The sequence below is a fragment of the Coturnix japonica genome, chromosome 5, assembly GCF_054131305.1.
Source record: "Coturnix japonica strain WE chromosome 5, WE-NBRP24, whole genome shotgun sequence".
Lineage (NCBI taxonomy): Eukaryota > Metazoa > Chordata > Aves > Galliformes > Phasianidae > Coturnix > Coturnix japonica.
The window spans coordinates 8,273,971-8,299,549 of record NC_140667.1 but is presented as its reverse complement, the minus strand read 5'-3'; the positions used below and the strand labels follow the sequence as shown (position 1 = coordinate 8,299,549).

Genomic DNA, 25,579 nt, shown 5'->3' with positions numbered 1-25,579 from the left:
CTGTTAAATGAATTATCAGAAATACAGAGTAGGTAAAATATACAAGGTAATAAAATCAGCGTGAGCACATAAAGCATTATTTTAAATTCATTTATATTGTGCTTTGAACATTGTACACTAGCAAAGTATCCTTTCCAACCAGTTTCACAAGTGAAAGCAGTACTTCGTAGTCACCACTCACATTCATATCTGTAGCTGAGGGAAAACATCTACTAGAAGGCCGCTGTTTAATAGTTGCCACTCTTGAATCCACAGTTGCATTGTCTGCAATTCTTGATGGCTTGGAAACTGGTACTATTTCATCCACCTTATCTGTAATATAAAAGTATTCAGTAAAATAAATATATTTTGTCGAAAACCTGAAAAATTAAGTATTGCAAGGTCAAAGGAAGAGATTTACTTTTCAAAAAAATGCAAAGAAAAAGTTTTTAAAATTTTTTTTTGGCATTTTAACAAGGCAATGCTTGAGCATCATAAGTCGTGCAAGCCGAGCACTTTTTATTGCTGCTACATAACATGCATGCTTTAGTTTTAAGCCTGCATGCATTTAATGTTTACTTAGTGTGACTCGAAAAACAATCCTCTTCTTCAAACCTTCAAAATGTGAAGGGACAATATCTATATAGAAATGGAAAGAAGACCTTTAGAAAAAATGAATCTGTAAAGAACTGTTTCAAATAGTGATAAGCAGACTGTACTTAGTCATCAGAATTTCAGTGATATTTTGGACAAGAACAAGTACTCCAGAAGTGCTCTTTTATGCCTATTTTCCTCAATTAATCATGTCTAATCTATGTGATTTTGGATTATTAGATTAGCACTGTAAGCGACTGCATCATTCTTCAAAGGAAACTTTTATATGTTTATTTATTTATTATGATTATTATTTTATTAACTTTGGGAATGTATCTAGAGAAAGAGACCAAACAGTCAAAGTCCAAATGAGAATGAGAACTTCAACATTTGGATTTGGGATCCTTATCTACTGTTTGGCATGACGATAAAATACAGGGAATAAACTTTGACTGAGATCCTCTGAACTTGAGAGCATTTGCTTTAGCCCCAGTTACAGCTGTGGTCATGAACAAAATTCATTAGCGTTTAATACATTTCTCAGACGGAGGACCTCAAAGCACCAATCAATCAACTAATTATAGCCTTACAGCTCATTTATTGCTACTTCTGCTACTACAAAACTAAGGCATGGAGAAATTAAATGAGTAGCCCAAGCCAGCAGAACAGTTTGATTTTTGAACCTGCACTAGAATCCAAACTTAGACCATACCAACAAATTTCCTTTCTACCCCTTTCAACATGTTTGATTCCCTAAGAAAAATTGGACTGAACCACACTGACTATTCTGTGTTTAACAATCATGCTAATTTCGTGTCTTTTCCTTTGAAGTTTCACCAGAGTAGAGACCAGTTATGTTGGCTGCAATATTTATGTAAACGCAATACCTTAGCCTAGCTACAAGGCTTCCAAAACGTGAGCAGGAGCACTGTTAATTTTCAGCAATCAGATCCACCTCCCAAATGTTAGATTTTTATTTCTGCAGAAAAGGATACCTATTCCATTAGGTTATTACAGACAGAAAATTAAAAAAAAAAAAACCAAAAAAACCCAAACAGGCAGTCTACAGATGATGCTAATCTGCAAAGCATCCATCAGATTTAGGGATTTAAGCTTTACCTCACACTGGAGAGCAGCATACTCAGGGCCCTGGATATGGATGGGAATAAGGCAGGAGAAAAAAGTTTTTGATCCCTCTAAACGGTAAATCTGGCAGATGCAAGGATGACATTTTAAACAGGAGAGGTAAGAGAGGGAAGAACTTTTAGCCCTCTGATTAGAAAGAAAGTTGTCCTAGAAGTGGTTATTTTAGTGTCACAGAGGGTCAGGGAGTAAGCGGAAAGGAAGGATTGAGGAGATTCAGAACACTTGAAAATTTTCCCACGAGTGGTGCTGCTGTTTCTATTCAACTGAAGTTATCATTTGACTGTTTTCCATTGGTCTGCTTTATTTGTGTATATTTTAAATCATTTGGTGAAAGGAAGAAAGGAAAAAAAATCTTAAAACCATCACATTTACTCAAAAATAAAATAAACTTCAAGTCACATTTCATAAGATTTTGTAATACAAACTCTGAACTTCTGAAGGAAAATTTTCTGCACTTCTGCTCTGCAAAAGGCATCATAAAGCAACAATGTCACCACTAACATTTGACCTATACAACAAAAATAATGCCAGACTGTAAAACTGTTTTCAGGGGATCTATCACTTCAAGGGTGGAGAGATTTCACATTAAGTCTTTCCCACCCTTTATATCATCCCAGAAGGCCTAAAGGGTCTTTGGGATAGAGAGAGAAGGAAGTTTGTGAAAATGAGGCATTAGGTACTCAAAATCTGTAAACAGAAATATATCATGTACGAACATGGATCCCCTTTATTTTAACAGACACACGTAACCGTATACCCATTCAGACAACAAAAAGCTACAGGGAAGGAGTGATGAGGCTATGACAGACATTTAAAAAGCATGAAAATATTTGTTTGGGGATGAAACATACACACTCTCCAACTGCACTGATTTTGCTAGACAATACTGTAAGACAGATCTTAATTTAAGATCCGACCAAAATATCAGTTGGTACCATTTATTAATATCATCTACTACTTCCAGCTGGAATAACTTTGTTCTGTGTGAGTTTATTGCAGGTTTCTTGCCTGTGGACAGTTTTTCCATCATTCCCACCCTATAGCTGCTCCCACTCGAGTGGATTTGTGTCTTTCCACATCTAGGTAAAGCACTGAGAAATGGGAGAGAGCAGGTGACAACTTAAGCTGCTTTGCAAGGAACTCTTTAGGTGTTCCTCGTGCAGTTTTTCCAACAGCAGCACTGCTGCATCCGTGCAGCTTCTTCTTTTTCTCTACTGTCTTTGATCCAAATGCAAAAGTTGAGCAGAATTTGTCCTTTTAAAACTACAGTGGAATGTGATTTATTCTAAATGGCAGCAGCTACATGGCGGGTCCTGCAGAGTACGTCAAAATCTTAGCATCTGACCACACTACTGCACCACACTTTTGAAGGGAAAGTAGCATGTAAAATAAAAACATTCTCACTGTATTATCAGATACGCTTTAATTAGGCTAAGGAAATTAATTGGCTGATTTGTATTCAGCTTGTTCAAACTCATCCCAAAGAAATAATATGTGAGTATATTGGGACAAACTTCCACTTGTCTTTGCCTTTAGCTCAGCTGCTCATATCCACATTACCAGTGTGCAAACCATGTATGCACCAGAAACACGTGTTCAAAAGGCCGCACGTACTGGAATAATTTTTCAAAGCTCGCTAATGGACTTCTCTCCCAATATTCTTGTGATCTTAAATATTTGGCAGCACGTGTTTCTTGTATCAACAAGAGGGGAATCTTACCAGTTTGTACTGGAAATTCTCTGAGGACACATTTACAAACATCTTTAACAAAAAGAGATATAAAAAAGCCATGGAGGGAGTGCGAAAATTTGCACCTGGTGTAAAGTGTGTCAACGGTGTGACCGAAGAGGCACGCCTCCAGCGGTAGTCCCAGAGGGAACGCAGCTGGACGTAGGCGGAAGGGAAGAAATATTCTCTACTGCAAAGAGCCTACACTGGAGGTTGGCCATGCCAGCTGCATTTCATCATTAAACCATTCATTTAGCAAAGTACAGCCACAAGCACACACACACGCACACTTATAAGGGAGCAATCTGTGGCTGACTGGTAGAATAACGAAATATTGTATCTGCTTTATTTTGATTAACTTCAGTCTCAGAGAAAGACGAGAAAGAAGAGGCTATGGCTCACCAGACAGAGAGCACCACTCAGCTGTATTCACAGAAGAGGATTTTTAGGCCTACAGTTATTTTCTAGTATTTGCCAAAGGAGGAATTCATCACTGCTTTGCCATATAAACTCTTCCGAATCTTTACAAAACGTTACAAAGGTATGCGGAGAGTCAAACACAGGAGCCATGCTACACCTGTGATCATTAGTTACCACGCTTAAGGGACTCCTGGTAACAGCATCCTTCCAGAGAACTGTCAGGGATACCACATGGATAAGCCAGTCTGATGCCTCTGCATGCATATAGCAATTTGAGTGCCACTATATTAAATTCCCCCGAGAGAGGCAGCACCAACAGATATAAAATAATTTATTGCAAAGTGCATTTCCATCTGCCCTGTGGGTTACCAATTGCACCCGTGTTCTACTCAGGGTGCGAGCCCTCAGGAAATTAGATGGCCTAAAGGCACAGAAAGTAGTTGTATTTTATCAGCACATAGGTTATCTCTGATGAAAAGCGCTTAATCACAGACATAGTAGCAGAATACCCAACAGCAAGTCACGACATTTACATTCTCAAGAGGTCTGGCTGCTAGGCAAGTCATTTTTTTTTTTTTTTTCTTTTTTCTTTTCATTTACTTAAATAATTAATATCTGTGATAATTACAGGGGACAGTCTCCTCCTAGTAGATTTGGTGCAGGAGATGGCTCTTATCCCCAAGAACACATTGCTTAGTGACTCCCGTTTCAAATCCCCAGACTCTCTCAGAGGAAAAATTATAATGCTGCCCATCCAACCACCAGATCCATCGTAAAAGGAACTTTGAAAATGAGAGTCAGGTGCCTAGATAGATCTGGTGGCACATTACTATACAAGCCCCAAAAGATAAATATGAGGTATGATCCTGGCAACATTACTTCTAATACAACATAGCCAAGACACGTGGATTAGCTCCACCGAGGGTCTTAGAAAGTGAGCTTGTCAGACCCACAGAGGATAAGAATGATCACGATCCAGTACAGGCTAACCCCAACACCTCAGGCTGGCATGCCAGAAACACCAGGCAAAGACTGATCGAACACAGTTTTGGAGGCGAGTATTGCCAAGACCTGTATACTTACCACCAGCTCCAGAATGCTTGCTCAGAGGGGATGGGATAATGGATAAAGAAAACTCAAAAAACAGCTGCCTCAAGAAATGACTTGTATTTGTAAGAAAAGCAATGAATGCCTGGCACAGAGTAAAAAAATGCTTGTATGAAGTTAAAGTGAAAGAACAGAGGCAAATGCTCTTCAAATACCAGCAGCACACATTGTTAACAGTGCAAATATAAACTACAAAATGTTAGACTAATCTAGTCAGCCAGAATACAATGTTAGCCAATGTAGGAAATGGTTGAAATCTGCCACTGATGGCCTTATGGCTAAGAATTAAAAGGACAGGCACATTAAAAAAAACCCTAAAAATCCTACGGTGTGGTTATTTTTTCTTCCCTCCCCCTTTTGCCTGGCGTGTAGGCATGGGCAACGAGGCCCTCTCGGTTATGGCTCTCTGCAGCCGGCCACTGCGACAAGGCAGTGTGGCCTGCGGCGGTTCTCGAGAGTCGCTCGTCCCTTCGGCCCCTGGTAAGCACACAGTGGAGGCTGCCACTGCGTCCTCACCAGTCCATGTTGAGGCACAGGTTAACTCAACATGGGGGGTGGCTCTTTGGGAGATGCGTGTTTCAAGGACCTGCGTCCGTGGCTGCTTGAGAAAAGCTAAAATCTCTGACAGGTAGTTATGGATGGCTCTTGTGGAGGTAGCCACAATGCCCAGCTGCAGCTCCATGCGGCCCATGGACTGAGACATGAGACCCATGGACTGTGCATGCTCTCTCTTGATATTTTCCAGCAGCTGCACAATCCTACTGTTGGTTTCCATCAACAGCTTCTCTCCCTCTGTTAGCTGGGGCTGCCCTCTCCAACCCCGATCCCTAGGGACAGGCTCAACACCGCGTTGCTCTTCATTCATCTCATCATTGCCCTCCTCCTCAGGAGAGTCACTTTCAAACTGAGGAGTCCTACTGAGTGACTGATCCCCTGGAGACTGCAAGTCCATGGTACACTCCGGAGTCCGCGCTGGCGTTTGAAATCCCTCAAAATCCTCCCCAACGTTGCTGTGCGTTTCAGATGAGGACAACGGCCACTGCCAGCTCTCTGTGGTCCTGGCTGGTGAGTCTTCGTCAGAGGCAGGCACCGAGGATTCCTGTTCTTCAGCCGGCGTGGACGGCGAGCTCCCTCGGAGACGGCCAGCTTGCCCCGAGGATCCAGGAACCTCCCCATCTTGTTCCCCAGTGACATCTGGCAATCAAATAGAGGAGCAACAACCACTGTATCTGAGGCCAGGCAGATGGAGGTATCTACATGCATTGGACAACACATAGAAAGAAGCCAGTTGGGAAGCCAGAGTGTATGTGTTTGGGCAAACGGAAGGGCGGGCTAAAGTTTAATGACTGCATTGGGCATGTGGCAGTTGACATTATTAACTGCTTTTTGTATAAATGCACACTATCCTGTACCCACAACACACACAGCCATGCTGCATCCCAAGGCAGGAGCTACCAATTCACCTCATTTTGACTGTGACAGGAAATGTCAGTGAACCTATCAAAAAGCTCACCTATGCACTGCAGTGGTGTCAGTCAGACATCCCTGGGATGAGCTCAGGGCCAAGTGTCCAAGTGAGCTTCCTGTGGTGACAGATGTGCTCCACCACTGGCTGCGGGCAGCCCTTTGTTGTTCTGAAGCACTGCTGGCTATCTTCACTTTTGTCCGATGTCTCACGTCACCCCTACCCCTAAGTGCGCTCTCTCCCAAATCACTGCTGCGAGCGATGGTGGCTGTCCACAGCACTCATCCTGCGAGCAATGCCCTCCCCCACATCTGCTGGATTTTCTTGCTCTTTTCTCCAAAGAGTAGGTAATGGTATCTGAGGGCATTGCTCTCCAGGATCTCATTGTCTTCTGAAAATAAGTAAGCCCTGCTCTTCCCTGTCTACTTCTCCCCTTGTCTGAGGGCATATGGTGGAAAGCAGGTGAAAGTGATTCCCCATGGCAGTGTCATGCCTACTCTCTATCATCCCAGTCCTGAAAAATGTTATTCTGTAAGGATTAATTTCTGCTCTTTGAAAGACTTTATATGCTGCTCTTTGGACCTCAGTATGAAGCTGTGAGCTTACACATGGAAGGTAGTGCTGAGGTCAAGTTAAAATGATACTTCTGGTTCTGTCTATGAGCCAGTGTATGTTTTTTTTTTTTCCTTGTGCTTTTGTTCTTGTTCTTATGAGTTTTTGTTGTTGTTGCTTTACATGGTTTTAAAATGAAAGCTCCTTCTGATAGACCCAAGGATCCCTTGTCCTCTATATCAGTCCCTGCCTACTCTAACTCTAATGTGGCAATCTTTATTTCTGTGCTCGAGTGCCTCCAATATTACACTGTTCTAAAAGGGATTCTGTTCTACACAATATAATTATGATATTTTAATGCTAAAGTCATACATATTATTTATGCATTTAACTTATTCATTACTTCAAAGTATTCACATTCAAAGTATTCACACTACGTCTCTATCTAGCTGACTGTCCAGTTGCATGTTTAATGGAGAGTGAGGATGAGATTGTATTTGTAAAAAGGCATGATCTCCTTATGAAAATGGATTTTAGGGACAAACTGTCATGCAATCATTGGCTCTTCTACTCCAAAGGAATTTGAAAAGGACGATATCAACCTATCTGTAACACCTACTTCTTCCTTCACAGTTCTTTTCCCCTTTTGCCTTACTAATACAGCCACAGCTGCAATTCCTCACAAACAAATCCCTCTTAACAGCTATACTGTAGGACTATAAAATTATTTCTCAGCATTTTCTTACTTGAGTACACATGTAATAAAGAAAGAAAATAAATTAAAAACCAAACCAGGGGGGATCTATTTTTACCACACATAGCAAACACACATTTCAGTTAAATTCTATGGAATTGGAGAAAGAAAATGGGTTATATATATTCATTCCGGTAGATACACTGGTCATACAAAATGTCCTTGAATTTCTTTAGATACATCATCAGAAAATCCCCATATTTGAAAACTCCATTTTCCTGACATGTTCTAAGCAGAGCCCAACTAATTGGTAAGTAATAGAACTAAACTTAATTAAATGTAAAAAAAAGTGAAACAAAACAAAAGAAAAAACTACAAAATCCACATTAATTTATGAGTATTTCTGTAAATAGTTTCACTAAGGTTGTTCAGATTTAGGGGGGACAGAAATGCTTTTGTTATTTGTGTATGCTTACACGTTTGCCAGACACTTGTGAAGTTTATCTGAAAGAAGTATTATACACTTTTGCAAAGTCCCTAATTCTCTATGAAAGAGTACCATTTGCCATCCTCCTAATCGAAACCTCTCAGCCTTTCAGAGCTGAAGGAAAAGCATCTGGCATCAGTGAACAATAACACAAATGACAAAGAGTCCAAACAAACAGTCTGTGAGAACCCATGGGAGAAAGTTAACTGTGGAAACTACTGGCGAATACTTATGAATAATGAATACATTCACAGGTTTTAGCATAGGTTTGTTAACTTGACTAGCAAGAAATATTCATTAACTGTTACTATACATCACATAGTATTGAACAATTCTAGTCACTTTGCTTTCTGGAAGCTTTGTGAAGCACTGCCGTGAGGCATGGGAGATACCAAAGATTTGTTACAGGCATGGTCTGACACAAACTACGTTCACTGCTGAGCAACGATGGGAAATCTGCCTCAAAGTCAATGGCTGAAACCACAGTGATGAATGTATCAGTCTCTGCTCAATAAATCCATTTCTTGATGATCAAAAGTTGCCTTACGTTCTTGTTAAGGTGATGGCATCAGCTGCTGGGTCAGTGCTATGGAAAAGCTGTGCCAGTTACATACAATAGGGAACTGGAAAACTTGGTTTGTCTGAAAATGGTCTTTATCCAATGAAGAAACTCCCTGTTTTAAACAGCAGGATTAAAGTTGGCTGAAACCATTACCTCAACCAATTGCCTTTACATCATTTCCTTAGCAAAGTGGGTCTTTATAAGTAAATAAATGAGGAGAGAACATTAAGACAGCCAAGTCAAAATTGACTGTGGATTGACCTACACATAAAGGTGGTTGATCTTGCTTGTCTGTTAACTGCTTTAAAAATTCTCTCTTTTAAAATCAAGCTTAAAATAAAATAAAGTGGGTAGAGAGAAGCATAACCGGCTTCTTCAGGTGTGAAGCAAATTCCATTACGTTCCACTCCTACCTGAAGCATCTTGCTCACAGCGACACATCAGACTTTCAGACAGAATACGTAAGTTTTGTTGTTTTATATTTATGTCTGGCAATACCAGTAAAAAAACTAACCTCATGTTCCTTGCTCTGTTAGGGCATGATTCCCATTTGGGTCCTTAAATGATCAAGTAAGGGAATCAGAAAGGAGCATGCATATGAAGTAAAAGAAATGCAAAGGTCTGGAAGTCAGTGACCCACTGCACTTTAGCTTCAATGTATGATGCAGATAACTCCAAAAGTAACGTGGGAATTTAATGTTTCTGAAGGTTGTTTTCTGCCTTACCTCACCGATCGTGTTATGTTTAACCTGTTTTTAAAGTGGTTCCTGTAAGAGCTACTAGAGAACCAACATCAAAGTCCTAACTATCTTTTTTTCCTGCTGTCAGACAAGTCTTCTACTTCCACAGCACAGCTGGCTGCCTGTAAGGGTGTTTGTAATGGGCCGATACAGAGCTAGGTCTGGTGTGGCATAACAGTGGTGCAATTGCTTCTGGTGGCCACAGGAGAACTGTTCTGAACATGGTGCCTATGACAGGATTACAGAGCTGCTGAGTGCATGAATACATCCATCATTCTGGAGCACTGCTACACCATGTTGTCTCCTTGAGCCATAGGTTTCAGTACTATGCTTTCCTAATGACAATCTTTTAAGTTATTAGACATAAACAGAATTGTAAAGGATATCTGATTGAGATACATAGAGAACTAAACATTTGATTCAACTGTAGGGATAGAAGACCAAGACAGAGGCCAAGAACAGAGCAGGGCTTTGGATATAGACAAGTTGTAGAGACATCAGAGATATTTCTTTAACTTTTGTTCACTGAAGAACATTTGTGACTTATGCCTGTGTTGTGCCTTACCTGCCACTTGGACTGGCAGTTGATCCCTCCCCTGAGATGTGCTGTTCTTTAAGAATCCCTCCTTTTGAATTCCCACCATTTCTGTTTCACCTCTGCTACTGGACCGTTGCCTTTTCCATTTAAATTTCCTTTTCAGATTCCCCACCAGTAGAGCTGGACGTGAGGGGTGGGGTACCGTCTTCCTGCTGACAGGTAGGTGGAGATGTTCCTTGGCCACAAGTGGGCCAGGAGCTCAACAACAGCGGTACCACAGCTGGGGAGCTTCTCGGGACCTGCCTCTGCTGCTCTGGACCTGGGCCTCTGCCTGTATCTGCATCATGCCTCCTGGGGTGGGTGCATTTTTCAAACTGCTTAGGTACCAAGGTGATAGATGCCTTGTAAATACCTAAGATAGATACAGACAGAAACTGTACCAGGCACAATCTGTTATGCAAAACTTAATACAATGCCAGTTGCATCCATATGATGCAGTATCACCCACCTTTTCTAGCATCTGCAGTCAACCACAGTCAAATAACTGGCACATAAATTTTTCCTTTTGAAAAGTGATGGAAACACAGGACATTCATTCTTCCTTGGTGTCAACCGGGCTAGAAACTTAGGCTGTAACATCAGGTACTGCATACGCACATGATTTGTTTCCACTGCCTTCCCCAAACGCGAGCGTGCAAGTTTAGTTTAATTTCTTTCATTAACCAGTACAACTGGTGTATCTTTGTCAATTATCCATGAAAATAAGATACTAAAACTAAAGGAGTAGCCTTACGTGCGAATATTAAAAATGCACAGAGATGCATTTAAACAGCATAAAGATATGACACTGTGGTGTTGTTTTTATCATTAACAAAAATATAAAAATATTTCTTTCTTTTAGGTTTAACTACCAGTAATTTGTTTTTAGCATAAAGACCAGAAGCTAATATGTGTTACATTACAAATATGCATGCACAGAAAGAACGTAGGCGCTCTCATATTCATTGCATTCCTTTAGGATTTTTCTAACTTCCCATACAGAGGCAAATGACTTTGCCCTCCTTAGTTTGTTAAAGAATGATACGTACTCAATAAATACTTCAGGACTGAAGGCCTCAGTATTGGGAGAACTGTGTAAAAAGCAATTTGGGCAAACAGTACACATGGGAATCTAGATAATTCTTTCAAAGAAGCAGATGAACAAAATTCTGGAACAGCTGTCCAATACCAATGGGGATGGAGCATCAAGATAATCTGCTAATTTCAAAAGCAAGCTCGATTGAACTATTGAAGCTCACGTGATAATGCTGCTTGTCATAGAAGCAACTGTATTTGACAAATAAATCTGTAGTGTCTCTGCTGAAAAACAGATTACATATTTGGAAATTGCATTAGCTACGCCCACTGAAAACTAATTTTTAAATTTTTTTTAAGCTATTTGAATGTGAATAGGAAAAAAACAACAGCATAGACTAAAAGTAGATAACGTATAACCAGTTCCTCAACATATCACCAAAAATTAAAAGGCCAACCATGGCTAAACAATTGATTCAGTGGAAGAGTATTTAAGTTCAAGATTTAAACCCAAACTTGTTTATGATCAAATTTAGAGGAAAAAAAGAACAAGCTGAGCCTATGCCACCTGAGTGTTATGGTTATAAAAAATTATACATTGAAATTAAATGATTTGAGTTTTCAGCTCAAACATTAGACTAATACTCATGAACCTGCCACCTTGAGCACATATCAATCTGGAATTAACTTGTTCCAGCCCTGATCCAAATAAACCATTTATAGGGCTGTGCTTAAGCGACAGATTCAAAATCACGTTATTCACTTTGCAAATAACAGAAAGAAAATATTACTTTAGAACTTAGCATGAGAAAACAACAGAAGTGCTTTGCAACACATTCAAAAACACAAGCCATTTGAAATATCTCCATTCTACTAAAACTGAGTAAAAATACATTTATGCTGTCTGAGTTAGCACAAACTCTCCAATGTACAGAAAATTCAAAAACGTGAAAATAATGTAAAATAAAATCAGTAAAACATAAAAACCGTTAGTAAAATTAATCACTGAAAATCTACAAACATAATTATATGACTTAGAAAAATTATTTGTATGTATTCAGGAACTATCAAAACTTTCCTGAAAGAAAGTCTTATTTGTGTTTCTAGGCCTGAAAATAATTTCACATTACTACATATAAGTCATAGTTACATATCATAGTCACACAATCAAAAGTAATTTTAGGAAGGCAGGTAACTGCTCAGATTCTTTCTAGATACAATTTTCAAGTACCAGCTCTTCAACAGTATGTTCAGTTGATAAAATTACTATACGGACATTTAAAATGGACCTGCAGTCCTTCAGCCTTACAATTCAGCCTACCTTGACAGAGGAATGGTCATTGTCTAACACTGGTTTCTGTTTAAGAACAAAAACAAAGCAGAGAATATAGTCAATACCCACTCCTACACTGCAAGCCAGGTGGAATTTATGTGGCAATTTGATATTCTGTTTAAGAGACAGCATTTGAAAATTTGGACTAGTCAGAAAAGAAACATAATCAACCAAAAGATAGCGAAAAAGAAAGGTGGAGGAACCAAGACACTCGCAGCCTCTCCGTTCTTACACGTACTCTCACACTTACAAACCGAAGGGAAAAAACAAGCATACTATGATGAATTATCTAAAAACATTTATTTTTGATTGTATTAGGAATTAGTTAACATGGGTGTATGAACATTAGAAGAAAAATTGCAGCAAAAGGAGTTTTGAGATGAGGGAGGTAAGTCCTTCATCTCCATGGCTCCTGAAAAAGAGAGAGAACGCATTAAAGGTGTTGAAAAGTTTTCCATTGTCCTAACTGTACCACGATGGGAGATATATGCAATTCTTACTGTTCCACTCATGATTTTTAGTATGCGGTATGTTGTTCAATATTCAGTTGATTATATCTGAATATAACAAGTGACACTCACATATGCCAACATATTTCACTCATCTGGCTTCAAGTGCTACAAAACCTATATTTACTTTAACACTTACAATTCCTTTTCCAACTTCTTTATACCGTTTTCTTGTTGGTTGATGCAGAAAGGTTTTGAAAACCTTTTCAATTACAGTCCTGTAGCAAAGAATACAGAGTATTAAGGAAAGGTACTACATACACTAGAGAGCAACCTGATAAATTAAAAATAATACTAGTGTAACTGAGAACACTAGCACAGTGACTCATCTGACCTCCCTGTTCAGGGATTTCCAGCATTTTCAAAATTTAAAGCTTTCTACTTCAAGCAGTATGAACCCTTATCTGAAGAAGCATTCTGGACTGATAGTTACATGTTAATTTATGATTCAGTGTCAAAAGTTGTGGAAAAACAGCACACCTGCTAGGTTTCAATTACTTCTTTCCCCAGTGGAAAACCTAGCATTTTTCTCCTCAAAATGCACTCTCATTCAATACTTTTCTCTTACAGAGTGCTTTAAAAGCAGGTATACTGTAGGTATGACACAATTCCCGTATCCTTTTCTGCTTTGGTGGACTCCACATGAGATACACTACAAGCTGTAAAGCTTGTAACTTTCCTTCATCAGCATAGAGCCCATATTATGTCACACACAAACCACAAATTCCATCCAGCATCATTGCTTCATGCTTGTGAAAATGCCAACCGTATGACAACCTTCATCTTATTATTGCTAGCTCATTAGAATTTCAAATAGGTAATGCAAATCAGTTACTTACAATGACACTGTTCAAGAATTCTTCATTAAGTCTGATGCCTTTTGATCTCATCTTCTAAAATACAGTGTCTGGTGAAGATCAGAAAACATTCTTCCTACATAGAAGTGCTGAAGATACTGGAAACTATCAAAGACGTTGATGTTGTGAGGGCTGTAAGAGTTGTTTTGATGATTTTTCCATTGTTTCCTGCAGACAAATCTCCATCATCAACTCCATCATATTGAAATTAAAAAATGACTTTTGAACTCAGATGTCTTTTGTGAGGGCTTTCTTCAAACATAACTTAACACATTAAGTTAATCCACTGTTTGGCATTCATTCATATATATTTGCTCTGCAATTTCATTGTTTCAGATGCCATTACAATGTGCCACCTTTGAAACAATGGACAACAAGAATGAGATGAAGTGTGAATGCTTATTGCAGACAGAGCTAATAATATTTCTTTTGAATGCCATCAACTGATATTTTTCCATTCAAATGCAGCTAAGACTTGACGCCAGGTAACAACAGTCTATGTTGATGATATCACAGTTATTTATTTATTTTATCTGAGAGGGAGCACTAGTATCTAAACTGCTTAAAGGAGGAAAATCCTAGCATTTGGTCATTTAGCCCACAGCAAACCCAAAGATCAGCATTATCAGCACACAGAGGAATTATTTTAGTTTGATTACATATCAAATATATTAAAAAACAAATAACAAATCCCCACAGCTCACAACTGACACTCTCACGACACCGTCAAAGTAGGGTTTTTTAATACAGAAGAGTTCTTTTTTGTTTTATCTTATCATTGCATTTCAGTAAGAAAATGTAGCCTGTAGTGCCTTAATTTTCTACTTCCTCCTAAATGCTTCAAATGTCTCCCAAGGACTTTTTTTTATTAGCTTTTAATTTAAAAACTGTCTACTTAAGCTTTCACTGAAAATCCCAAATTACTCACTAAATCAAACCCATTTTTTGGCAGTAAAAAGCTTTGGAGTACAAAACTTTTGAATCATACATCTAGATGTTTCCAGTACGTACTTGTTAAGAATCATATCATTTTAAAATTCTCAATCCACAAGTTGTTAGCAAGTACATCAAAATAAAAACTGAAGGTAGAATCCTTCAAAAGCAAGCTTTTCACAAGCTGTATAAAATTTTTATGAAGTCAAATTTATTATCTTAATTATGATAATCTATTGAAATCTATTTCTTGCAGTGATGATAAGAATTATGATTGAAACAAATGCATAAGGAATTCAATAAACTTTCTATTAGTATTTAGAGTATTTTCAAATCTCATATTTTAATTCGCATGGATATTCTGGATATTCTTCACCATGAGTGACCTGACCAAATATTATCTAGAATTATATTGTAAGGACTGCGTCAAAAAAGCTTGCTGCTACAACTGTTCATCTGTTGCTGAAAACTCATGAGTCACCTCTTTTTCCTCTCTGACATCTTGTAAATACAGACACTAATTTTGCCATTAAAGACACATCCCCTCCAAGGCCACAATCCGAAACCGTGTGTTATTTCTCAGAGTTAGGCATCTGTAAGCAGAAAGTCAGCAGCACAGACTGAACATTCCTTACTTGTTAGTAATTTGTGCTATCAGACTGCTGTAAAATGACCGTATTACCCATGACATATTGCTCTAAATTTTGTGCAACCTTAAGATTTTATTAACTTTCTCTTTAGTCACAAATGGCATATAGTCAATAATCAACATAAAAACACCGCCTATGTTCTTCCCTTCTCCCAGCCTCCCACTGAACCAGAACCCTCACCCTAAGACAACCAAAAAACCGGTCAAACAGAACCACAAAAGCCACTACTTCCATCTTAATGTCTTCTTCACCTATGACCCAGAAAACTGCATTTTGCTTGACAGATAGCTATAAACATAGACTTTTAGAAGCTGCCAAAATGTAACAGTAGCAATGGGCTTTATTTGGCACATATTCTGAATCGAGAATGGAAAATACCACTAGTTGAATCTCTGTTAGTGACCTGAAAGGAGGTCAGGAAGGAAGAAAAAAATATGGAGAGGAAAATAAATAACTTGATTTTGTTTAATATTATAAAGCAAAAGCTTCACTGCTGAGACAAGACACCGCCTACAGCCTAGCCTTCCCTTCAGGGACACTGAGCTTTGTCAAAGAGCAGCACACAGACTTTTTTACCAGCTACCAGCTAGGGGCCCAGGGAGGTTTAAGGCTCTTCCTTGGGCTAGACATCATGAAAACATGTGAATGGCACAGTCCCTGCTCACAGGAGCTTACAATCTAAGAAAGCAAAATGACATACAGGAGTATGGAAAAATACAACTAAACACAAACAAAGTTGCATATACATATATATGCAGTTACATTTATAAAAACTATTAAAATAGCATCACTATGTCATCTACCTGTCCCTCTGCCTAGCCATCATTACTAAGATGATTGTTTATTAGGGATCATAGGGGTCTTAAGGAGAGATTTCAGGGAGAAGATAGTCTTATGAATCAGTTCAGGGACGGCACTCCATGCATACGGGACAGTGTGGAAGATGTTATATAAAAACTTAAAATTATGCAGAGCAGCATTTCTCCAGGTCAAAAGTTCAAGTGTCATGTGCAAGATCCCTACTTCCTGAGATAGAGACAGTGTGGTTACGTGAGTAACTTTTGGCCATCAAAAAGACAAGTGAAATCTCTAACATAGGACTACACTGAGGATGTATTACTGGCCATATACTCTCAGTGGCTGCCAGTTAGCACAGTAACTGTGAGGAGATGAAATGGAAGGGTTTGGAAAAGAGTTGGATAGAAAGAAGGAAAGAAAGGCAAGATGAAGGAAAGGAGACAAAAGGAAGGAATGTGGGGAATATTTTCAAATGTAGTCTTCTGCTTGAGTTCTTAGTGTGTTTGCAATTTGTTAACTAAATAACTAAAAAACATATACAATAACTAATGTACGTTTGACACCATAAAATAAACTGGACCATATGCCAACATTTACATTATGTTATTATCCTCCACTATGGAAAGGTGAGAAACAGGTTAAACAAGAGACAAAATGCTTCCCCTTACCCTTCTTCTTCCGTACTGAAGCTTGGAAACAGAAAGGGAATGAACTGTGAATCAATTCTGAAGATAATTTTATATGCTAAATCCTTGTCTGTTACTTTGAGCATAAACAATTTTCTTCCATTTAAGAAGTCAGTCTCTCTCTGCTAACCTACACTAGGCATGAATCTATGAAACCACTGTAGATAAACAGCTTGGCAAAAGCCTAGTTTATCAGCGTTTAGATTTGAGCTGTAAGAAGTTGCTCCCCAGCATATAGTAGGGATATACACACAACTATTCTCTAAATTCTTTTTTAACAAGTAGTAACTGGGGCAAATTATGGACCTCAAAACTTTAAAATTATAATAATAGGGTACTTTAATATATTTTCAGATTGGAATGGAAAGGAATCGCTATCACATGTTCTCTGCCATCATTTGCATTAACTCAACTGAAAGAGAACAACTGAGATAGTCGGCTAACTGTTATGGGGAACAGGGTAGCTCAAAACGTGTCAGTAACACTGTAAGTTCAAAGCCAGGAGAAGGATGTGACTGCAGAAATTGCAAGGTATATAAATTAAAACATAAAAATAAAAAATAAAAAAAACCCCAAAACATGTCATTTAGCCTAGCTAGGAAAACTGAAGAAAAAAGTATATATCCTAAGGGAAAACAAAAAAGGAATTTTGGTTTTCCTTTTTCTTATATTACATAACAAGGGACATTCAATAAAAATAAAGGCATCACATTCAAAACCAATAGAAAAGAACATTTGTACACAGCACATAATCAGCCTGTGGAATTCTCTGCCACAAGACATTATTGAGACCATGAGTTCCTTCAGTTCAGAAAAAAGATTACACACACATTGATGAGAACATCCACATTGTTAAAACTATAAGTACTTTCTATTTAGTTTGTATATATATGTATATTATGAAACAAATGTTTATTAAATTGTTTAAAAGTCTTAAAAATGTGGGTGTTCTCATAGTTCATACAGATATCCAATATATACACATACATATAAAGGTATGTAAATTATATATATATATATATACACACATACAATCTATGCTTCACATCAGAAGACAATTCTTAATCAATGAGTGAAAATGTTTTCTTCTTGGAAACTCATTTGATTTCTGTGCAACTGAAGAATTCTTTTTCCTTCTGCTAATAGCCCATTTACAGGACAAATCAATATAGGAAGACCACAGATGTTGTTATTTATAATAGAAGCCACGGTCATAGTTAGCTAAGGTGGTAAATGTTTGAGAATCATATGGAACTGGTATTTACAGGCTTTTGGAAGAAAAAAAATAATCTGCTACGCTCCAGTATTACTACAGCTTTATTAGGGGACAAACAGTTCTGAAGCATGCTTTGGAAATATTCTTCAGAATAATAAAGTATTGCCACAGTAATATTTGCTCATCTGGATAAAGATACAGATGGGAAACTTGTTTAAAGATTCATATCCCATGGCTTCTAATCACAAGAGATGCAGTGTTTTCTACAAGCCAATGAGAACACAGCAGGTCAAGTGCTATACTCTCAATTAGGGGACAAAGAAGCTAAAGTATAATGCTTTTTATTACAAGAGTGATGTTACTGTTCAGAAGCGATGATTCTCTAGAAAAGAGTGCTGCTTCTCTCTGTTTTATTAACAGCACCTACTACATAAGACTGAAAAGTAAGAGAAATACAAAAAAACCCTCAGTCTGAGAGTGATTTGGAGAAGGGAAAAAAGGAAGGGGAAAAATGATATCTAAGTACTCCTGCCTCCTCAGGAAAACTTACTGGTAAGTCAGCAAAGTTGCATAGCACTCCATGCAAGGAAAACAAATCAAAATTCTTCAAATAACAACAACAACAAAAAAAGGCTCCAAAAATAACGTTCTACATTTTAATCCTGGAAGAAAAATTATGGAGCATTCACAGACTGCTGAAACCTTGACTCAGGTTCCTAAGTTACTTAGCAGAAACAAATCAAATTTTCTGAGATCTGTCAGGGCTAAATTATCAGCATCTTTAACTTTGGTCTTCATTTGGTTGTTATGCCACAGAGAAGACTATAATCACTTCGGCAGCTCTTTGTCAAAGCTCCCACCGAAAGCATGTGCCTTCTGACTCGCTAATGAATGGGTGGGGCCCATCTGCCCCAGAAAAGAATTGACTCAAGAGGGAAGAAAGTTTGGCTATTTAGCCTCAATAACTTCATTCTTTCATCCCTTCATACGAGTCTATGCCAAAAATAAACAATCCTTACAAAATGTAAGTATTTAAATGAGCATTTCTGTATGATAGACTGCTTTACTCTGCAGTGAGGTACACACTGTCACTTGCTAAACAAACTATTCTGTTGGAATAACAAAATAAAAATATACACTGGGCATTTCTCTTGTTATGTACAGTCCATTCATAACATATTCTTTAGTCTACCTGAAAAAGTTCTACTTGTTAATGACCTAAAAGATTAAATTCAGGAAGAAAAGAACAATTACTTCACTTCTTCACTTCTATAACTTAATTGAAATCACCAAAGAATTATGCACATTTAGAATGCGAATGTTCAAGGAATCTCCAATCACATTTCTTAAAATTAGTGAATAAAAGACTGAATGCTCAACACTTTTTTATTACCAGTAGCAAGAAGAATTAAGCTTATTTCATGCAGAGAAGTCAAAGTGATATCATTATATGCACTTTTTCAGATTAGAGTCTAATGAAAAAAAGTTGAAGTTGAAGCTGCTTTAACACTGTCAGCTTTTTAACAACAGCTTCTGGCAGCTTACCTTTATCCACTAATGAGAGGCCACAGAAATTTAAAATAAAACAATATTAGATGAACTGAAAACACAGGAAGCAAAGCTAACAATATATGATACGACATTACTCTTCAGTAAATGTGCCAAACTTCGATGATGCATAAAAATGTATCAACATTCTCTTGCATAGCAGTAAAGGCACAAGTTTAAAAAAAAATTATTCATGCAAATCATGCATATTTGAACTCTCCGAAGATGCAGCATTCTTACAACCCTTTCTGCTCTAAGTACTGTACACATTGCAATTCTTATAAATCAATTTAACATACATACATACATATATATATTTACATTGCTATTATCCCAGCATGCTTGTCAAAAAACACATTCTTACCAAGCTCTTCAAGCTCTGAGGTCATTGACTTAGACCGCAAGGTCAGTGCAGTGGTTGGAGCTCGCTTAGGAGGTGGTGGGGCTTTGCGTTAAACAGAATGATAGACAGTATAAGAAAATAAACCTCTCTAAAGCACTATATTAACATACACAATTTCCATTCTATTTAAAATAATTTGTCACATTAAATAATGTAATATTAAATACATACATACAGAGGAAAAACCCTGAGACGCTTTTCATGTACTGGATTTCTGTACTGTTTCTACTTTTAGCGTAGGTTGTTTGACACATCCGTAAGCTTTTATGTAACAGAATACATAGAAACAGTTAAAGCTAAATAACCATGCCCTTCTATTTTTTAGTAGGAAAAAGACTTTCCACAAAAAGTGCCTCCCAAAAGTTGCGCCCCTCCTTCTAAGAAAAATGTACACAGCTAAAAATCTCATGGAGAACAGCCAAACTCTGCCAGATTATTTTCAGAAATCTGAGAAATATAAGAAATCAGATTCACATTTATTTTATAGTTACACCGAGACCAGAGAAAACAGGTGATCCTCAGTATAAAGAACACAAACTAAAGTTTAAAATACCAAGGCAATCATTTAGCACAGGACCAGCATCAATTTTAGCATCCTGCTAATAAATGTTTTCTGCTAGTTTCAAATGTAGCCAAACCAGACAACATATTGATATAATCCATTCCAGAGGTCAGAAAGGGGAGTACCTTCAGAAAAGATTATGGCAATGTTGACAGGAAAGCTGGAATTGTGCAGTAAATAGAAATGACACTGGGACACCAGAAAAAACATGAAGGATTCAGAAGTATCACTAATATACACCATGCTACGTACGCTCTTCTGACTAAAGGTAGCAAAGCAGTTTGAGGACAAGAAAGTGTGAGAGAGGGAAATAGACAACTTTCTTTTTGTATCACCTATATACACTACACGAGCATCATCTTTCCCCTGTTAAGCTCCATCATCATCCTCTCAACGAGATTTAAACAAAAGTATGTCATGAGAGCACAAAACCATTGCTTGAGCTCAGTACCAGACATACAGTACATACTACAAAAGTGTTACACATACTAAATCCAGTTTGAAGTCTGCTCTTGCCCGACACGAAAAGAGATAACAAATTTTTCAGGAAAGCTGCAACATCAGCAAGTCCACAGACTATATCAAGCTGAGTGTTGTAGTTGATACAACAGAAGGAAGGGATGCCATCCAGAGGGATGGCTTGAGAAGTGCGCCTACCAGTACTTGAAGGAGCTTATAAACAGAAGCTCTACATAATCTCTATTAAAGAGAATGGAAAAAAAACCCAAAAAAAAAACCAAAACCAAAAAAACCAAAAAAAAAAAAAAAAAAGCAAACACCAAAAAAACCACCAAAAAATCAAAACAACCCAAAAAAACCCTGCAGGAGCTGCTGCTTTCTTGCTATCAGCCAAGTGGCAGAATAAGGACCCATGCATGTTTTTGACTCAGTGGAGAAAGAGGGAATTCCCCCTGGCTGGAACAACCCCTCTACTTTGACTTCACCTAGAATGATTTGCTGATTCTAACATACTGTTTTTCCATCACAAATTCAGTCAAAATACATTGCTTGCTTTTCTTAACCTTACAGAATTCCTTAAAAAATTTTTGGAAAACTGTAAATTCTCATTAAGTCCAAGTGGAGTCAAATTAACCTCAAGTATGTTTGGAATTAATTAATAAATGACAATCTGTTCTTTGTGGTTTTTTTTCCCATCATTACCACAAGACACTCATGTCAAGACATTTGATTGTATCTTCAACTGATGTTATATAAAAGATCCACAAAGGCAAAATTCCATTACAAGCATGACAGTGACATGGACAATGACCCTTCTTGTCACACATGAATGCATAAGTAAACAGAATTAAATTATTCTAAAACAAAAGAGCATTACAAATTTAAAAAGAGACGTTTGTAAATTAGAATTGTATCCATAGCATGTTTTATGTGGAGCAAGACTGAAAAAGTTCCGTTAGGAAAAGAGAAAAATGTACCTTTCTTTCTAGCTGTGTCATCTGGATCAAGATTCCTTGTTACTGTGACAACCTTTAGAACTAGGTGATTGCCCCCTTGTCGGATCATATTCACCACCTGCCTGTGGCCAACTTTCACAACATTCTCATTATTAACCTGCAAAGACAGAAAATAATTCTTTTAGAACAAAACATCAAGAATGTATTTCCTTTTAGTTTTTAAATGCACAAGGTAGAAAGAACAGGAAGATTCAGAATTGTCTAATTGCTGTCTTTTAATGAAAACATATATTTAGGAAACAGCATATAGTTGGTGTGATAACAGAAAGAGAAATATGCAATTAATTTACTTATAATTACCAGTTAAAACAACAAAACACATAGTGAGTTTAACCAGAAATTTCCCTCTACTTGTTTTATTTGCAACAATTGGTGTGCTAAAATTCTGTATTTCATACACTAAAATATTTTCTTAAATGATAGCCATTATTCACCATGGCATTAAGCAACAATGTTTACGTGCATCTTTCTCTTTAACATAACAAAGGAGATATTTATAGCTTTTCCTTTCAGATCATCCAGGAACCACAGTTTTCTTTCCTGAAATGAAACAGGAGGTTCAAGAGGCATTCTTTTATTTGAAGCACTCCTTTCCTCATTTCCCAGAATTTCCCTTCTGCAAGTTTCTAGAAGGATCTGGTGTTTGGGAAGCAAAGGCAAAAGGGCTATTGCATTCTGGAATAATTTTAATGATAAAAGATGAAACATTGACCAGCCACTATGGTCATGCCAATTAAACTTCAACTGCAATTCAACATTCAACTCTAAAACATACAGTCCCTAGGTAATTCTTAGTACTACAGAATAATTTCTTCCATAAAATTGTTTCCCTAACAGTTGTTTTTAGGCACATAAGAAAACACGGGTAGAAAAACCTGTAAATAAGCACGGATAAAAGTATTTATTTATACAATCTAAAAAGGAGTTGCTGAAAGTTATTTGAAATCTGAACAATCGCAGCATATAATTGCAGCCATGTGTTATTTGAATATAAAAGATATTAAGGAATAGAATCATTGAAGATGAGATGCTGCCAGGATACATGCTGGGAATTTGAACTTTATCCAAAGCTCAACTGACTCAGTTCTATTTCACCAAGATCACCCAGCGCCTTCCAAAATGAACAGTCATTTTCAAAGTAAGTGTTTTTATCCTCCTCTATTTATTCTGACAGGCTGAGCATCTCACACTCTAAAAAATTTACAGTTTAGAGCAAAATCTCTCATTAAGTATTATTGCCATTTAGCAGAACTACATGCACTGGTTTACAACTAGACATCATTTTCTTATCCATGACGACTTCCACTTTTTTCCAGGTTTTAGATGAGACAAGATTAATTACGACAAAATAATGTCTTGGTAAGCCATATTTTCAAAACAATGCAGCAGTCAAAGGTTTCAAAGCATTACTCATGTGCTATGTCCATAAGCCTGAGCTGCCTTTTGAGATGCCTTTGTAATTTTGTCTGAATTGATGTAGGTGTAACACATGCTCACATGCTGAACATCCAGACCCGCTGAGCAGGCAAATATGAAGTTCTCTCAATTTGTAGGTGGAGGATATAAAGGAATACTGATCTGAAGAGGACCTGTTACTGTTTTATTTTACACCTTCTTAGCATCTGGTGCTTAATTCCAAGATACAATGTTTATTCAGCTGGACCAATGACATTTAAATTCTCTAAAACATTCTTAGCAGGAACAGTTAACCCCATGCTTCTGAATATTTAAACCTAAACCAGGTAATGCTTTTCCACAATCAAAAGATTGATGTAGTTCAAAAGTAGAGATTGAATCAACTCTATTATTACTTTAAGTTTGTACAGATTAGAATATACCTCTTAATTCTGTCAAAAAATAGACAACTCCAAATACATAAAAAGTTAATATTAATCAAACATGTACACTTCACTAATATAAAGTGATAAATGTGTAAAATGATGAACAGCTTATGCAGCATACCATCTGTTCACATCATCATGTGCAATGATACTTAACATTTAGAGCAAGAGCAAATATATACCACATTTTTTTAAAGCTGTCTCAGAAACAGAATCTCTAAATGATTGCTTATAGCAGCCTTGTTTAAAAGGAACAGTTACAAAAACTGGAACCAAAAAGATTCCATTTACAACAATAAAAATACTGATAGGAGATCCATAGATCACTGTGTTTAAAAGCTCAGCGGGTAAAACTAGCATCATTAAAAAGCAACAACAAAACCAAAGCTGTCAACAGGAATTGGGATTTCAGATTCAGATTTTGCTTGAATACTCTATATGAAAGCTAAGTGACAGTAGAAGTGAACATTAGGTAGCATCACACCAGTGTTCTAGTAGGTTTGTTTGATAGTTTCAGTACATTTTCAGGTATAAATAATTTCTTCAACCCTATCTTTCAGCATATTTTGTGACCTTTTACTGCAAAAAGTAATGTTCCTCTTTTCTTTTACTTCTTCCTCAAAAATTTTTATACTACTTCCCTTCTCTTAAAAAAACAGGTAAAAATAAACAACTGTAGTTATGTGCTATGGCCTGTTCCATGCTATACTGCTATCAGCTGGCCATACAACAAGCTAAACATCCATTTCCAGGCCTCAAGAAAACCCATAGAACTTAATATTCTTGAAAACCTACTATGTCATCATATGGATAAAACCAACCAGAGAGCCAGAAGTTACTGGCCAAACTTGAGAGGATTTAAGAATTTAAGAAACTAATAATTAAATAATATGAACTCACAGAACTTACAGTTTCCTAAAATAATGTAAATCTGACCTCTCAAGCTGAACTTGTATTTTGGGGGATTTTTCTATTTATGTATGACAAGCTTTTCACCTACATGCCATCACCTATGTTTCCACCTTTTCTACTTCATATAATCAATGCACACTGGTTTTTAAGATCAGTAGAATGCTACAAGATGGCAAAATTATTACTTCAGTGTAATAATTAGAGACAGAAATCAGAAAAACTCCTTCAACACCTACATTTTCCAGATCATTTACTAATACATTGTATTTCAATACCTTGAAATAGTATTCGCCACATGAATTATAACATTTCTTTCATGTACTATACATGACTTAACCCTGATGCTAAACAGTCAGTGACAGCAGGAGACAGATGGTGCTGCTCAGCCTTTGCCCCACGTGATGCACTGCTACTAGTCACCTTACATCTAAAGGCAGTTCATGCAAAAGAAATGCAAGCAAAGCTATGTTTATGTTGGAGATCAGTTCTTAGGGAAGATTCAGGTGAAACGGTCAGCAGTTGAAATTGGAGGTACACACATGTGGTTAATCCAGGTACTTCTGGATACATTTAAAACACCAAATTGTCAGAGAAGACAGCAATTAATACCCATCATCACCTCCGCATGGTTATGTGGCTTCATCCCTTCCTATTGGCTCACTAAAACTGTTACTCACATCCTTGCCTTATAATGTGTTTCTATGGTTATGCAAAATACTTGAGCATGAGCAATTCAGTTCCCCAAGACAAAAAACAGTGCACTGTGTCT

General features: G+C 37.4%; 1 protein-coding gene across 28 annotated transcripts in view; it reads right to left on the bottom strand.

Annotated features, from left to right (window-relative positions):
• SHANK2 (SH3 and multiple ankyrin repeat domains 2) overlaps positions 1-25,579 on the bottom strand; it is a 320,253-nt gene that overhangs the window by 19,515 nt on the left and 275,159 nt on the right. For 13 of the 28 annotated variants that reach the window (XM_085548205.1, XM_085548207.1, XM_085548210.1 and 10 more), the window contains 4 exons: positions 22,019-22,154; positions 19,982-20,062; positions 16,836-16,856; positions 182-312 (listed from right to left, as the gene is read on the bottom strand). In XM_085548205.1, coding sequence (XP_085404331.1) covers positions 182-312; positions 16,836-16,856; positions 19,982-20,062; positions 22,019-22,154 — 369 coding nt within the window. Of the gene's footprint in view, positions 1-181; positions 313-558; positions 619-5,016; positions 6,170-10,040; positions 12,445-13,068; positions 13,184-16,835; positions 16,857-19,614; positions 19,624-19,981; positions 20,063-22,018; positions 22,155-25,579 lie in introns of those variants that run through there. The other 15 variants (XM_015863580.3, XM_085548211.1, XM_085548217.1 and 12 more) reach the window with 9 other exon arrangements.